General features: G+C 35.3%; 1 protein-coding gene across 3 annotated transcripts in view; it reads left to right on the top strand.

Moving 5' to 3' along the window:
- The window catches only part of LOC136033005 (DNA polymerase subunit gamma-1-like), a 118659-nt gene that overhangs the window by 100459 nt on the left and 877 nt on the right, over positions 1–17323 (top strand). For all 3 annotated transcript variants that reach the window (XM_065713534.1, XM_065713532.1, XM_065713533.1), the window contains exons 9-10: positions 6555–6689; positions 11387–11503. In XM_065713534.1, the coding sequence (XP_065569606.1) occupies positions 6555–6689; positions 11387–11503 (252 nt within the window). The remainder of the gene's footprint in view (positions 1–6554; positions 6690–11386; positions 11504–17323) is intronic.

Consider the following 17323-nt stretch of genomic DNA (forward strand, 5'->3'; position numbering starts at 1 on the left):
CATCGGGGCCCCTAGCTTCCAGTTTCACCGGGTCCCTAACCTAACCTCCGGACTCTAATATCCAATTTCACTGGGAACCCTAGCATCCAATTTGAATGGGGGACCCTAGCAGTCGATTCCAACGGGGGCCCTATCAACCAATTCCAATGGGGGCCATACCAGTCAAATCTGACGGGGCCGTAGCATCCAAATAAACCGGGGCTCTAGTATTTAATTTCAAATAGCCCCCTAGCAATCAATTCCAACGGGGGGCCTGCTAGTCATATGGGGAACCCCTTGTTGTAACTCAGAATGACGTATTCTCGTTTGACTTGTTTTTTCGGTGCCCTTGGGGAATCTTCGCTTGTAACTGAGGAGGACTCACACTTTAGGGTGTTATGTAATGACGATACACATGTGGGTGCTACGTAGTTGTGTAGGAGATTTTTTTTCTTTCAATGCGTTTTTTCTTTGGATTTAATTTTCTTTCCAGGCGCTTTTTCTCAGGGAACCTTTGAATTCCAAAGATTTCTCTCCCCTTTAGGAATCGAAAGAGATTTTACCTTAAAGGAATGGAGCGCTAGACACTTGGACCATGAAAAATTTGATAGCCTGTTCCATGTACGGAGAGTTCCCTTCACCCGCTTTCTTGAACGATTGTATGAATTCCATGTTTCCAAGCCTTTCCATATGAGAGCATGCACAAATCCCATTACTGTTGATTTTTGCTCTATTAAATGCACCTGCCTGTCACATTCCATTAATTTAAATCTTAAATCTTGTTACATTCCAGTAATTTAACAAAATCACATTTGGCATGTTTTGCCATGTTTCTTTGAGCCAAGACTGTGTATATTCACGCCACCTTGACAATATGTGGTTGGCCCACCCCGGCAAGTAATTTCAGATTGGGAGGGGTCGTTAACAGAGGTAAAATTAATCCTTATTAAAAGATATTTCGGAGAGGTTTTAATGAAAATGCCTCATTTCTGTTGCTCTTCTAGATGCACCGGCCTGTTACATTCAATTAATTTAAATCTTGATACTAACAAAATTACATTTTTTTAAAATGAAACATGCAAACGAAGAAAATATAGATCTATTTTTGTATTTAGTGGTTTCTGAGAGGTTTTAATGAAATGCCACGTATCTTTGAGCCAAGACTATGTATATGCTACCATGACAATATGTAGCTGTCCTTTCCTATTCCAGGGGGGACTTTAGTTATTAAAGGTAAATTTAAGCCATATTAAGAGATATTTCTGAGAGGTCTTAATGAAAATGCCTCGTTTCTATTACTTTACTAGATGCAGCCGTCTGTTACATTCCTTTAATCTTAATCTTGATACTACCAAAATCACATTTTGAAAAATAAAACACGCAAACGAAGTAACGAGGAACACGTTTTTGCATTGGGTTATTTCTGAGAGGTTTTAATGAAAATGCCAAAATTCTTTGAGCCAAAGATATGTATATTCCCGCCACCGTGGCAATATGTGGCTAGCCCACCCTAGTAAGCAATTCCAGAGTGGGGGCTGTTATTAGAGGTAAATTTAAACCATGTTAAGAGATTTCCTTGGAGGGCTTGATGAAAATGTTTGTATTTGGTTATTTCTGACAGGTTTTAAATAAAAATTCCCAATAGGAATTCTTCTGATGACTCCTGGTAATTGAGGCCAGCATGGAACAATTTACCTTCCCGACGATACCCTGTAGTACTAATTGTAACACCTAACGGTTTTTCAACCGTTTCCCACAAGAACAACTTTAGAAGCTAAAAATGACCATTGTTTTTATTTGAACAGCGGAAACTTACCATTTCATTGTTAGATTACAATGTTCCATGGCATCTCTCAGACTATGACTCTCAATGACAGCACCCTTTGGCAAGCACTATTGCACATTTGGCATTTTTCAGTCATTTTCATGCAAAATATCCGTTTACACTAGAATCGATGGTTTTAAACTTAAAGAAAATCCCAAATGGTGTTTCTTCTGATGACTTCTGGTAATTGGGGTCAGCGTGTCACAATGTACCAACTCGATGACACCATCTGACACCAATTATCACACCTTAGGGTTTTTCATCCTTTTTCCCATAAAAATAATTTTATAAAATAAAAAAAGCCATAGTTTTTATTTGAAAGTTGGAAATTTGCCTTTTCGTTGATAGATTGCGATGTTCCTTGGCAGCTCTCAGTCTGCAACACTCAATGGCTTCCTTGTGGCATCCCCTGGCAAAAATTGTCACACATATGAAATTTTGGAGACTTCAAGGCAAAAAAATCTGTTTCCACTAAAATCGATCGTTTAAATTTAATGAAAAATCCACAATAAAATTTCTTTTGATGACTCCTGGCAATTGAGGTTAGCCTTGCACAATGTCCAGCCCGACAATGCCCTCTGGCGCTCATTATCACATCCAAGGTTTTTTTTAATCTTTTCCCACAAAAATAACCTCGGGCAAGCATTATTACACATATGGCATTTTTGGGCGTTTTCATGCAAAAGTATCCGTTTTCTGCTATTGCCAAAATTTAATGTCGTGAAATAAAATCGTGATTGCTAAAATCGTGATTATAAAAATATGTGCAAGTATTGCGAAACTCTTGTGTGATATTATCAAAACTTGTCTGATATTATGAAATATATCGCACTACATTATCGAAATCTCAACTGATATAATGAGAGTGCGCTATCCCAATACCAAATACACACGATACTATCAGAATCCTGCCAGTTATTTGCAAAATGTTGCATGGTTTCACAAGTTATTAATAAAACATCTTCCGCGACAATCAAAACGTGACTGCTTACACCAAAATCTAATATGATGCTATCACAATCGTGCTGCCTATTAATGAAACCTTCAAAATGCTATCAAAATCGTGTGTGGCATTATCAAAATTCTTCTGATTTCTTGTGAAATATTATCAAAACCTTTCGTGATAATATCAAAGTCTTGCATGATATTACCAAATCTAATATTACAAAATATTTTCTTGCATTATCAAATTCTTGTGAGATATTATGAGAATTCTTTCATGCTTTACCTAAATCCTGCAAGTTATTATCAAAATCTAGAATGGTTCTAGCTAGATCGTGTCTGTAACTATCAAAATGTTACCAGGCATTACCAAAATCATACTTAATTGAACTTGTACTTGTAGTGGGACCAGACTCACCCGGCATCTAGAAAACTACGCATGGTTAACTCCCATTTGTCGCGATCTTGTGCCAGCTCTTCAGCAAACTGGAGCCAGCAGCTCTCCCACTTTCTGCCAAACCTTCAAAATCCGCCAATGGGGTTAAGGTCGTTTTTAGCAGTTGCCAACCAATTCTTCAATTGAACTCAAGTCGCCTGCACCAATCTGGCAACAGGGTAGCTAAAAGCACTCTTTATGATGTGGTCATTGGGTCTTCTAAGGGCATGGCCAGGTCAACGCAGTCTTCTCTGTTTGACAATCGCGGCGGTGGGTTCGTTGTTACAGCAGTGGTGGCACACATCGACATTTGAAATTCTGTCGTAGTATCGAATCCTCAGGATTTTTCATAGACAGCTGTGGTCAAAGACTTCCAAATCATAGAGATGAAGCGCTTGCAATAGTCATGTTTCGAGTGATGAGAAGAAAACAGATCTAACCACCGCTTTATAGAAAAGAATTTTGTCTTCAGGCTGTTTCCCGCCGATTCCACATACGGTGGCGGAGTTTTGGGAAGATGGCTTGGGCTTTGTTGATTCTGTTCTGTACGTAAAGATCATAGCTTCCACGAGAGTCTATTATTGAGCCAATATAGGTAAAGCTATCGACTTTTTCCAATTCTTGTCCATAAAGCACAAGCTGGTAATCTGACTATATTTAGATTCATGACTTTAGTTTTGACTGTATTGATCTTCATACCCAGTAACGAAATGTACTGAGAGAAATGTGCTATTTCATTTAACATTGCTTGGGTTGCTGGATCAGCATCAAGACCATCGATGTCATCCGTGTAAAAAAAAATACCAAAATCATATATGGCATTATCAAAATTATGGCTGATATTATCAAACATCTTGCACTATACTATCAAAATTTATTACAAGAATAATTGCAATATAAACCTGAAGTGGCATTATCAAAATCATGCAAGTTATTAACAAATCTTGCACGGTATTATCTAAATCTTTCCTGGCATTAATAAAATGTTTTGTACTAACAAAACCTGTCTGATATTGTCAAAATGTACAATGATGCCATCAAAATCATGTCTGCTATTACTAAATTTACCGTAGTATAATTAAATCGTAACTCCCATTACAAAGATCATAAAAAATTTGCCAATAATATTATCAAAATGATGTGTGGTACCATAAACATCCTGTCTCATATTATTAAACATCCTGCACTACGTTTATCAAAATCTCGACGGACATAATGAAAATTCTTTATTTTATTATTAAAACCTTGCATAATATTATCGAAATCTTGCAAGCTATTAACAAAATCTTGCATAATATTATCAAAATCTTACATCATATTAACAGAATATTTGCGCCTACAATCAAAACGTGTCTGCCATTACCAATATCTATCATATCAAAGTTTGGTAGACTCTACCAAAATCTATCAATGCTTATCATAGTGCTATCAAAATTATATCTGCTTTTTTCAAAGTCTTATGAGATATCACTGATCAGTATTGATTCAGAGTTCATGCTGTAAAGACTTCTTTTTGAAATAAACCTATTATCGCTAATAATTGCTAAAGGATTATAGTCTCTTCCTGACCTACAGTCAGTATTTTGATAATAATTAATTCAGTTACCTGGAGGATTATAATTTGAAAAATCTGATTGTTTTGCTATTTGAGTGAGAATATCCTTGGGATTTTTTGTGGTTTTTCTTATTGATATTTTCATGATCATTGACCTATAATATCAGAGTAAAATCTATTATTGAATATTTATTGAGGAACTGGTTTATTCGCTAATACTGAACTATGTGCAAAGTAATCTATTGAACGGTATCGATAATGACATTATCAATACCATTGATAAATACTTGACATTAATAAAATATTTTCTGGTACTACCAAAACGTCTCTGATAATTTCAAAACTGAGAATGACGTCATCAAAATTCTGTCTGTTGTTACTTAATTTGACGTAGTACAGTGAAATTGTATCTCCTATTATCAAGATTACCAAATCTTATCAAGAATTATGAAAATGATGTGTGGTACCATTAACATTCTGTTAGATATTATCAAACATTTTGCACTACTTTGTCAAAATCTCGATGGATATAATGAAAATTCTCTTTTGTATTATCAAACCCTTACTCGATATTATCAAAATCTTCCAAGTTATTAGTAAAATCTTATATGATATTATCGAAATCTTAAATGACATTAACAAAATATTAGCACCGACAATCAAACCGGATCTACTATTTCCAGGATCTAATATGGTGCTATCAAATCATGTTACATATTAACAAAGTTTATCATAATCCTATCAAAACCTTACATGATATTATCAAAATCTTGTATGCTATTACCAAATCCTATTTAAGTATTAAAAATCTTATCTTGCGTTTTCAAAATCTTATTAGATATTCTGACAAACCTTTCCGGTATTGTTTATATCTTGTAAGTTATTATCGAAATCTAGAATGGTGCTCGAAAAATCCTGCCTAGTACTATCAAAGTGTTAGCAAGCATTACAAAAATCCTGCGTAATATTATCAAATCATGCCAGAAAATATCAGTCTCTTGTATTACACTATCAAAATCCCACATGGTGTAATGAAAATCCTCAACGATATTATCGAAACTTTATATACTATTGTTAAAATTTTGCAAGTTATTAAGAAAATCATGCATGCTATTATGAAACTTCTTCCTTATATTAACAAAAATATTTTTTTTGGTAATATCAAAAGTTTCTAAATCGTGTCTACTATTACCAAATTAATCATATTGCTATCTAATCGTTTCCGTAATTATCAGGACTATCAAAATCTTACTAAGTATTGCCAAAGTTTTGCATCATACTATCAAGATTATCAAAATCTTGTCAAATATTATCAAAACCTTGCATGATATTACCAAATCATGTTTAAATATTGCAATATCTTCTCTTGAGCTTTAAAATTCTTGTGAGATATTATGACAATCCTTTCCGGTATTACTTAAATCTTGCAAGTTATTATCAAAATCTAGAATGATGCTAGCAACATCGTGTCTGGTATTATCAAAATATTATCAAGTATTACCAAACTCCTCTGTGATATTATCAAAATCACCCTGAAAATATCAAATATCTTTTGCTACATTATCAAAATCTCATAGGGTATAATGAGAATCTTCTATGATATTATCAAGACTTTGGTAATATCAAAATGTGTCTGATATTTTCAAGTCTAACATGATGCTATCTAAATTGGGTCTGATATCAGGGGCGGATCTAGAAAAAAATCTTGGGTGTCACTGGATAAAGGGTACCAATATGATTCGTGCGTAATGATAGGGGGGTTGCAAATCGTCGCAGTTCACACTTAAAAGAAATCGCTGAGTTTGTTTTATTTGCAGTTCATGACTAGTCGTGTGAATTGGGTCGTTCAAAGTTCAGCTGTGGACTATCTCCATTTAATGCTCGTCTCAATGCGATACTTATTTGACAAGTTTTCTATTTCTGGCCGATTTTGCATCAGCATACATGATGAGGTAATATTTTTATTATTGATTAGGTACGGTACGTATCTTTTTTTGAAGAGTAAGTGTCTTTAAACTTGCGCTCATATCATTCAGTTTTTATGGCGCTTAGTATTAACCAAGTGGCATATAGCGATCACAAATTCAGTCGGTCGGTTTGTCAGTCTGTCTGTATGTCTGTCCCGGTTTGGCTAGTTGAGGCACTTCCAGATAAGCTAGGACAATGAAATTTGGCAGGTGTATCAGGAACCAGACCAGATTAAATTAGAAATAGTCCTTTCCCGATTTGACCATCTGGGGGTGGGAGTGGGGGTACGGCTAATTCGGAAAAATTTGAAATAGTGAATTATTTTTAACTTACGAACGGGTGATCGGACCTTAATTAAATTGGATCTTTAGAAGGATGTCGTGTCTCTGAGCTCTTATTTTAAATCCCGACCAGATCCGGTGACATTGGGGGGGGGGTTCTGGGGGAGACCTAAAATCTCGGAAAACGCTTAGAGGGGAGGAATCGGGATGATACGAGATTGACATAACCGGAGCGGATCCCCTCTCTTTGGGGGAGTTGGGGAGGAGGAGAGGGTTAATTCTGAAAAATTTGAAAAATCAGATATTTTTAACATACGAAGGAGTTATCGGATCTTATTGAAATTTCATATTTATAAGGACCTCGTCACTCAGATCTCTTATTTTAAATCCCGACCAGATCCAGTGTCATTGGGGGGAGTTGGGGGTGGTGGTGGAAATATTGGAAATGGCTTAGAGCGGAGGGATCAAGATGAAACTTGGTGGTAAAACTAAGCACAAGTCCTAGATAAGTGATTGATATAACCGGAACGGATCCGCTTTCATTTGGGGAGTTGGGGAGGGTTAATTCTGAAAAATTAGAAAAAATGAGGTATTTTTAACTTACGAAGGAATGATAGGATCTTAATTAAATTTCATATTTAGAAGGACCTCGTAACTCAGATCTCTTATTTTAAATCCCGACCAGACTCAGTGTCATTTGGGAGAGTTTGGGGGAGGGTACCGGAAATCTTGGAAATGGCTTAGAGTGGAGGGATCGGGATGAAAGTTGGTAGTAAAATTAAACACAAATCCTAAATACATGATTGACATAACCGGAACGGGTCCGCTCTCTTTGGGGGAGTTTGGGGGGGGGTGTAATTTAGGACAATTGGAAATATGAGGCATTTGTAACTTACAAACGGGTGATCAGATCTTAATGAAATTTGATATTTAGAAGGATATTGTGCTACAGAGCTCTTATTTTAAATCATGGCCAGATCTGGTGACATTGGGGAAACTGGAAATCTTGGAATATATAAAGGTCTTATGTCTCAGATGCTCCATTCTCGTTTCGAATCGGATCCGAGGACATAGGAGGTTGGAGGGGGGAAACAGAAATCTTGGAAACCGGAAATCTTGAAAAACACTTAGAGTGGAGAGATCGCGACGAAACTTGATGGGAAGAATAAACACAAGTTTTGGGTACGTGATTGACATAATTTTAACGGATCCGCTCTCTTTAGGGGGAGTTTGGGGGTGTGTGTTAATTTGGAAAAATTAGAAAAAGTGAGGTATTTTTAACTTAAGAAAGAATGACCAGATCTTAATGAAATTTGATATTTAGAAGGAACTCATGTCTCAGAGCTCTTATTTTAAACCCCGACCAGATGTGGTGACACTGGGAGGAGTTGGATGGGGAAACCAGAAATCCTGGAAAACGCTTAGAGTGGGGAGACCGGGATGAAACTTGGTGGGTAGAATAAGCAAATGTCGTAGATACATAATTGACGTAACTGGAATGGACCCGCTCTCTTTGGGGGAGTTTGGGGGGTCCAGTCCTTTGGCGAGTTTGGTGCTTCTGGATGTGCTAGGACGACGAAAATTGGTAGGCTTGTCAAGGAACTGCATAAATTGACTTGAAAAAGTTGTTCTCCGCGATTCGACCATCTGGTGGGTGGTTGTAAAGCAGAGGAGAAGTTAGAAAAAATGCAGCATTTTTAACTTACGAGTGGGTCATCGGATCTTAATGAATTTTGATATTTAGAAGGATCTTGTGTCTCAGAGCTCTTATTTTAAATCTCGATCGGCATTAAGCCTCTGATTTTCCTTTTAAACCTATCTATTGATTCTTAGAATTTTGCTAGAGCTCATGCCATATGAGCTCTTGGCTCTTCCGACCTCGTCACAATTGCCATATGAGCTCATAACTCTTGTTTTATGTAGTGTCATGCATATGGCTCTTTACTATACTCTATTGCACTGTCTATTTAACTTCAAAAGGCTTATCTTAGTTTATTTGGACTTTTAGGTGAAAGTCAGTTGATCCTATTCCTTAGTAAAAGCGAGTCATACCACTAACAATTTTTTGTCAAAATATCAGTGTCGTCATTTAGTTGATGATACATTACTTACAGTGCACTGGTGCTGCTCATTAAAAAACCATATGCCTTAAATATATATTTTTTTTTACTTTCTACTTCGCAGGAAGGAGTGGTCTTAGAAATTCTAAGAGGATTCAGTAGAGTAAAAACTGAAGTTTTAGTAGAATAATTAAGAGTTGAAAGTGACTGGAAGCCAACCAGCCCCCTCCTGTATCATTTTGATACTTGACTCCCTCATAACTCACGAGACACCGGTCACAGTTTTTGGATAGGTATTTTGTCCAAATAGTCAGAAGATCCACTAAATATGCCACCGGGGACGACATGACCCCCATGTCCCTGGCGCAAGGACCGTAAACAATGCAATATCGATAATTATTTATGCGTATTCTTTATAATGGAAAACTGATACTGAACCTGAGCCTGTGAAGTTTGATACTGAGCCTGTGATTGGGTCAAATTTTCTGTTTTCACTGTCGGGATTGAAAGGATCGAACAGTTTATTGTTAGAGGGGGGCTAGGGGGCCTGGGAAATGGTAAAAAAAAATTTTTTTATCTCTGTATAGTTAAACTTACAGCCGACAGTACTAGTGCCATTGGGAGTCTAATTTTAAAATGATTCCAAGAGCAAGATCCCTCCCCCCCCAAAAAAAAAAGGTGCGACCAAAAAAACAGCTAGGATCTTTTGTTCTGATCGGCTTCAAACTTCTATCCTTAAGTTTTTAAGCTAAGAGGACCTTAGTTCTTTCTTAATTTTTAGAAAAAATTAAGACCTTAATTTTTCTTTCAAAGAGAGAATAAAAAATTATCTTGTTATGAATTATTTTAATTTGAATAAAGAATCTAAATAGAAAAGTGATTTTAGCCATTATTGAGTTTTTTTTGTGTGGGGATTGGAGTGGTTTGCTCCTGGATGAAAAGGTGGGGACTTGTGAGGATAGTTTACTTTACAATGTAAGTACTTTACTGATAAGTTACTTTACTGATAGATATTAAAATGATTCATCAAGTCATGTTCAAAATGAACTGAAATTACCACAAACAGAAGTAGGGCTACCCTGTCCTAGACCTTCTGTAGGCTAGAGTGTCATTTACGCTTTACTAGAAACAAAATATATTTCACATCTGTTCTCTTTTATAATTTTTACACTGAGGAATCGAACATTGTTAAGTCTTCCATGAATTAAAATCTCTATATATTAAAAAATCGGTCTATTTTCATTAGTTATTTTCAGTAATCTTGATTGTTTAGAAGTTTCGCTAAATAAAAAGCACGCTGCTCAAAATAATTATTATTTCAATAAAAAATTTAAAAGTAATTGTTTTTTGTAGCGTTGTTTTTGGTGCAAGGATGAATAAAAACACACAGCTAGAAATACAAGTCGTTTTTAGTTGAGTAGAAATGATGCTTTGACTTTAAAATTTTATTGGGCAATAGACCTACTCCTGTTTCTTTTATTTTCTATTTTTTTACTAAATTATTTAATCTAACTTGAGTTGGTTTTAGAATTCGTTTATCCATCTATTGCAGCTCTTGTTATCTCTATGTTTAATTTGATTGTTCTTCTTACTTTGAGCTTGACTGAGGTTTTAATATGGCTATTTACTTTTCTCCGAAAAATTTGTTTTTTGTAACGTGATCTTAAAACTGATTACCTTTAAAACATATTCTAATATAAGCGTATAATTAATGACAAAAGTTTATTTCAATGACCGATGTAGCCACAAAATTTCCTAGGCGTAAAATTACTCATAAGTTTATAAATATGTACGTCTGTTCTGTTGTTATCACGGAATGTTTATGCCGAGTCAGTTTTTCGTAATTTGAAAGTTAAACACGTGCTCTTGAGTAATTGAGTCTTGTTTTGAATTACTTTCCAGAAACTTTTTCCGCCGAAGAAGTTTTTCAAAGAAAAGTAAAGCACTAAACCAGAGATGAGCAGAAATAAAATCAAATAATTTTTCAAGCGTAAAACTATCGTAAATCACCATTAATAAATAATGGAGCTCAAAACGAGTAGAAACTAAGAGGAGTAGGGATGACGTCCCCTACCCGTGCCTTCTAAAGGCCATAGCGCAATTTGCACTTTACTGAAAACGATTCTTATTTCAAGCTATGTTTTTACATCTCATAATATCGAGAAAACTCGAAAGTGTAGATTTTTACGACTTGTTTGTATTTATAGTTTTTTCACATTTCTAATATATCAAAGTATAGCCTTTATTTGTCAGCTATAATTTTTAGCTTTCTGAAGATGAATAAATCTAGAAAACAAAACGAAACGAGAGACACTCTATAACTGTCTTAATTATTTTTAGGTGCGATACTTGGTTTGCAGTGAAGACAGATACAGGGCGGCACTTGCATTACAGATAACGAATCTCTGGACTCGGGCTATGTTTGCTCATAAGCTGGGAATGAATAACTTACCCCAGGTAATTTTGAGCACAAGAGAATCAAAGAAAATCCTTTGGTGCAAGCAAGAATATGAAGGAACTAAGAAGTACTAAGTCTTTTCTATGAAAGCCGTGTATCAAGAGAAAAATTATATAAACGTGCAAACATTTTCCTGGTAGGGTGGTAATCCCCCTAGTAGTAAGGCCAATGGAGATGTAATTATAGTCCCTAATTACTTTATTCCAAGTTTGTATTTCACGCGAAATCTAGCCGTCATAGGGTAACCAGTTCACTCAATAAAACAAAATCAGTTGCCACTTCTCTACCTTCGTGAAAAATTAAAACCGGTGAGGTTTTCAAACATGATAAATTGTGTCATTTTAGCTGCACACACAAGGTACAAGCAATTTAGTCAGAAAAAAAATAATTTTTCAGATTCTCTAAAAATATTAATAGGTGTTATCGAAACCTTATTAGAGTATGCTGATTAGAATTTGGAAGAATTTCTCAAATTTACCCGTTTTAGCCGCTCTAATGCTTGATTTACCTTAGCTTACGCTTCGGTTGGTTACCGTGACCCGGTCAATTGAGACTTCCCACTATTGCTGTTTTTCTCTCAATGCCCCCATCAGAATGCATCGATTTTTCACATTAGCGTTACAACCCTGCACTATAGTGTTTTATATGGTTTTACTATTTTTTTTTAACACATCCCTGATGTCTAGCTAGTCTTATAAAATGGCTTTTGTCTTTCTTAAGTTTGGTCTGTTTTTGTTGTACTGCTCTTCTTCCTTTTTCTTTTACAATTACCAACAGCTATGCGCTATTTGATGATTAAATGCATAATTAACTTGGTATATCTTCACTAGATTTAAGATCAAATCGTTGCTGTTATACCTAAAGACTGGATCTCACATTTTTAAACTTCTGATATAGTACCTAAATACTATTTTCTTAGCTCCATTCAGGGGAATCGTTGGGCAGAGGAGCGAGTGGGTGCAGTTACCCTCAAATCACGTGGAGAGATGTCCCATGCCCCTTGACTATCTGGATATGGACTCCTCTTGCCCCCCCACAATAAAAATTCTGGGGATTCGCCCCTGGCTTCATTCAAAGGGGGGTCATCACGGCAATGCATGTTCAACCACACCTTAATTCTCATGATGGCTAGTTAGTCTTCTAAAATGTCCTTAATATTTTTAAGTCTGGATTAATTCTAAGTGCATACTTGAAATTTAAAATTTATAATTCTATATAATTTTGGTCATTTATAATTTTCGTCTTGTGCGAGATTGAACAGAAAATTTCGACAGTGTCAGATCGAAAAGAAAAGTTTTTTTCTAAAATGATAGCCCTGTGGACTTAAATTTCAGCCCATGACTGATTTTGTACATTAATCTTTCAACGAGGTAGAAGAACGAACTCTAAAGGTAGACCCGTGTTCTCTGTGGCTATGTGTGGTAGGCCAACAGGATCGAAATATTCTGTGTATTTCTTAATCGGAAAAATACGAAGCCAATGACCAATCTTAATATCTAGCGTTCATTGTTTTATATTAATATATTTTACAATACTTTTTATTTCATTTTTTAAGGATTTTTGATGCTACTAATTACAAGCCTGTGGCTGATATTATAGAACAGTCCTAGTTCATGCTATGGCGAACATGCATTTAAAAAAAAAAAAATGTTTGCAGCTAAGTGTGTACTATAGCATTTCCTAGCTTATTGATTTCTAATCTGAGGCTAATGTTTCATTGCAGAAGTCCAGAATCATAATATGCCATTCCATATACTTTTTTCAGAAATAATTGTAATTTTAATTTTTTTGGGGTTCAACATCGATAGACCTTACAAAGGGTAGGGAGGTGCTTTCTGGAAAACAAATTTTGGCAATATTTGAGAAGAAAGTACTTAACTAGGTGAATGAAATTTCCAGATATTTGTTTTGGGGTGATATTTTAGTTGATCTCTTGATGTCCCATTTAAATAGCTTAGCTAATTTCTTCGAAACATTTGCATGATTCTGGTTCAAACAAGGTGCCACGCATCCTTTTCTGCAAATGAATTTGGTTGGGATAGGGGAAGGGTGCTGGGGGTTCTTGCCTACTTTGTGCCTTCAATTTTACGGACTCTAAATCCTTCCATGGTTCTGGTTCAAACAAGGTGCCACATATCTAACTTTCTTTTAAAAATGACGAGTTGGGTGGGGATTTCAGAGAGACTCTGGGGCTACGCAACTCCAATAGGAAAAAGCTGCAACACGCCTACCTTTCTGTTTAAACGTTGGTTGTAGGAGGGGTCATGGGTCCGCTTTATGCCTGAGGCATAGAGATTGAAAATCCTTGGATTACTCAACTTAATGTCGTAATGTCGTAGATATTGACAATCCTTGAGGGATTCTAGTTATAAGAAGGTTTAATATAGCTAGCTTATGCAAAGAAGCTGGTAGTAGAAGATGTATTGGGGTAGTTGGCTGTTGGAGGAGCCATGGGTAACTTTTTGTCTCCGATGACTTAGCTAGTTTTCACACCGAATCAGAACTTGGCTTATTTTTGTGAAAACCTATTAACCTGATATATTTTATTTAATATCTTTAGTAATAAAGAAAATTAAGGTACATTATTCCTCTGTCATAGTCCTAAAAACAGAAAATGAAATAACAAATTCACCAAAACACAACAGTAATGGCTGACAAAAATAGATGGCAGCACTTTTGGATCTGTGGGCTCCTTTTTGATATGTATTTTTTTTTTCATTTATTGTTCGTTGAAAATTTTCAATTTGTGCTGCTGAATTCTTGTAAATCTGAAGTACTTTTGGATTTGAGGTTAACTTAAATCATAAATTGGCTCTTATTTGATTTTTGCTTAAACTGAGCTTTCCGCCCGAAAGCAATTACACTTCGGCTCACGCAATGTATGTCCTGGCTCAAGGACTTGGTAAAACTGTCCTTTTTGGTGGAAGACAAAAATTCATAGGCAGCTTTTCAAGATGTATTATCATATTCTATGTCCAGCTAGGAATCCAAATTTTCTGTAAAAACCGCTAATGCTAGACCCTTACTTTCTCACAATAGACTAAATTTGGTGACATACGAAAAAAAATGCGGGACCAAACCAAAAGGCTGCTCCAGTAACGCAATTAATAGCTACTTCAAACGGACACCTAAGTGTAATGTTGCTTTCCCCCAAACCATTTCATTAAATACCATGTCTTTTTGAGTGATCAAAGAATATTCATTCAATATTTTTGTTTTTACTGTAACATTGAAAAATAGATGCCACTTGAACCTCGGGATTTTTCTTTCAAAATCAGTGTATATGTAACTAATAATTTAGTTTTAGATGTTTAATGTGCACTATGTTTTTTTTTTTTTTTTTTTTTTTTTTTTTTTTTTTTAGATCCATTCCTTTCATAGATATAAAAAAAATTAATTCGCTAAAGAAACCTTTAAGTCAGAATTTTATTGAGTTTTCCGTCAAGTAGAAATGACACTCGTGTTTTTTGGGGGTTTACAGAGGTGGTAAAAAGTGCTTTAAATTAAACATGGGTGATAATTCATTTGTTTTTACTATGTCTAAGGATTTTGCAATCTAATAATTTTTAGTGTATTGAAAAACACGTAGGCCGTAAAAGAACGTTCAATTTGATCAATGTATGTAGTTATCACTGAAGCACAAATGACTCACTAGGTGCTCGCTGATCGGAGGAACTTATGTGTAGCTATTTCTGGCTGTTCTAAATTTGGCTTCGTTGCTCATAGCATTTCCTGCTCGTTATGATTTTCAAGTCTTTTATCTGTGAGACTTTTTGCTGGCTTTAGGTTTGAAATCTTTTATACGCTTTTCTGCTAGTCTTAAGTTTTAAATTCGCCCTTTACTTCTCATTAGAAAAAAAAACAGGTTTTTTCAACCGAAAGTAAGGAAAAAAATTAAGACTTAAAACTAACAGAAATTATTACGCATATGAGGGAGGGGGTTTACTCCTCCACAACAACTCACTCTTTACGCTAAAGGTTTTAGTAATTTTAAAAAAAGGCTTCTTATTGTTCTAATTATTTCTTCAGAACATATTTCTTCAGGAGTCCTTCTTAAAAGATTGGGACATAATTGAAACTTTAGCGTAAAGAGCGAGTTGTTGCGTAGGAGTAACCCCCTCATATATGTAATAATTTCCATTCGTTTTCAGTTTTAATGGTATTCCTTACTTTCAGTTGAAGAAACTGTTTTTTTTATTTAACTCCTGATCATTTTTTAAATAATGCCAGGAAATCTGGCTACTCCTCCACGGAAAAATCCCTCCTCCCTAAGGATTTATTCTCTAGACAATTCAATCCTGGTGAAAATTTACCCCGGACAATTACCGATAACATCGCCACGAGTAAAATTGAGACAGAAAAGAGAAAACAAGACATAAAAAGAGTTTCGTATAGTAATTCTGACAAATTCCGCCAGTTTAAAATGTCCCCTAAAAAATTCACCCCCTAGAAACTTCCCTCCCCATGGAAAATCATACCCGAGGAAAATCCCCCTCCCGAAAAATATATGTATACTTTTCAATAACAAATACTAAACGTAAACAATAGGCAAATTTTAACTTACAGACCTATCCCCAAGGGCTGTGGGAAGGTCATGATATCCCCAGTCGCAAATCTTTTCGGTCTTTAAACTATGTTGAACAAAATGGCTCATCTCAAATCAAATATCTCAAAAATTTTGATCGAACCATTTTGAGAAAAAAAGGGGCCTGGGAGGGGTCCAAGTTGCCCTCCAATTTTTGGTCACTTAAAAAGGGCACTAGAAATCCTAATTTTCGTTCAAGTGAGCGCTCTCACGATATTCTAGGACCATTGGGTCGATGCGATCACCCATGGGAGAAACAAAAAAAAGAAAACAAATAAGCCGTGGTCTTTCTCATGGCAGAAAATTCAAACTTTCACATTTTTTCAGATAGACGCTTGAAACTTCTACAGTAGAGTTACCTGATATGCTCAATCTGATGATGTGATTTTCATTAAGATTCTACGATTTTTAGAGATGAGTTCCCCCCCCCCTTTTTTTTTTAAAAAGGCAAGTTTTCTCAGGCTTGTAACCTTTGATAGGTAAGATTAAACTTGTCGAAACTTATATATTTGAAAGCAGCATAAAAGCAAAATTCTTTGATTTATCTACTCGTATCAAAATTCCGTTTTTTAGAGTTTCGGTTACTATTGAGCCGTGTCGTTCCTTACTTACAGTTCGTTACCACGAACCGTATGATGAGGAAATTCTGATTTTATTATTTCATTTATTTGAATAAAAAAAATCGCTTTTGTGTAAATATATAAAATGAAAGAAAACTTTTTAAATAAATTAAATAGAAATTGCCAAGTATTACAAAATAAAGAAAAAATAGTAAAAATTCACTAATGAAACCTATAAGGAATTTATTTCTAGCTTTGTGGGGTCATATACTCGGTAGCGATGCTAATTACGTATAAAGCTTATTACAATATGTGCTTTTAGAATCATATAGCTTTTCAACCGTGGATTTTTTTTTTCTTTTTTCGTATAAATTTAGGTTAGGCAAGTTAACCTTAAAAATAAATTATCAATTTTCGTGGAAAACAAATTTTTTAGGTACAATATATTAATTTTATTGACATCTATACTTCTGCAGAGGGGATTTTCCTGATCGAACGACCAAGATTTAGTTATTTAGGTCATAGTTCTACCTTTTACACTGTGTTGAAAGCAGAAAGTATATAATAAAACATAATCTCTTTTCCCTGGAGAGTTTGCTAATCGACCCTTTATCTTTGAGCCATTTTGCTGACAAGAAGGAAGGCTTAGAATCTAAAAATGAGCATAAGGTACC

Source organism: Artemia franciscana, chromosome 11 (genome assembly GCF_032884065.1).
Source record: "Artemia franciscana chromosome 11, ASM3288406v1, whole genome shotgun sequence".
Classification (NCBI taxonomy): Eukaryota; Metazoa; Arthropoda; class Branchiopoda; order Anostraca; family Artemiidae; genus Artemia; species Artemia franciscana.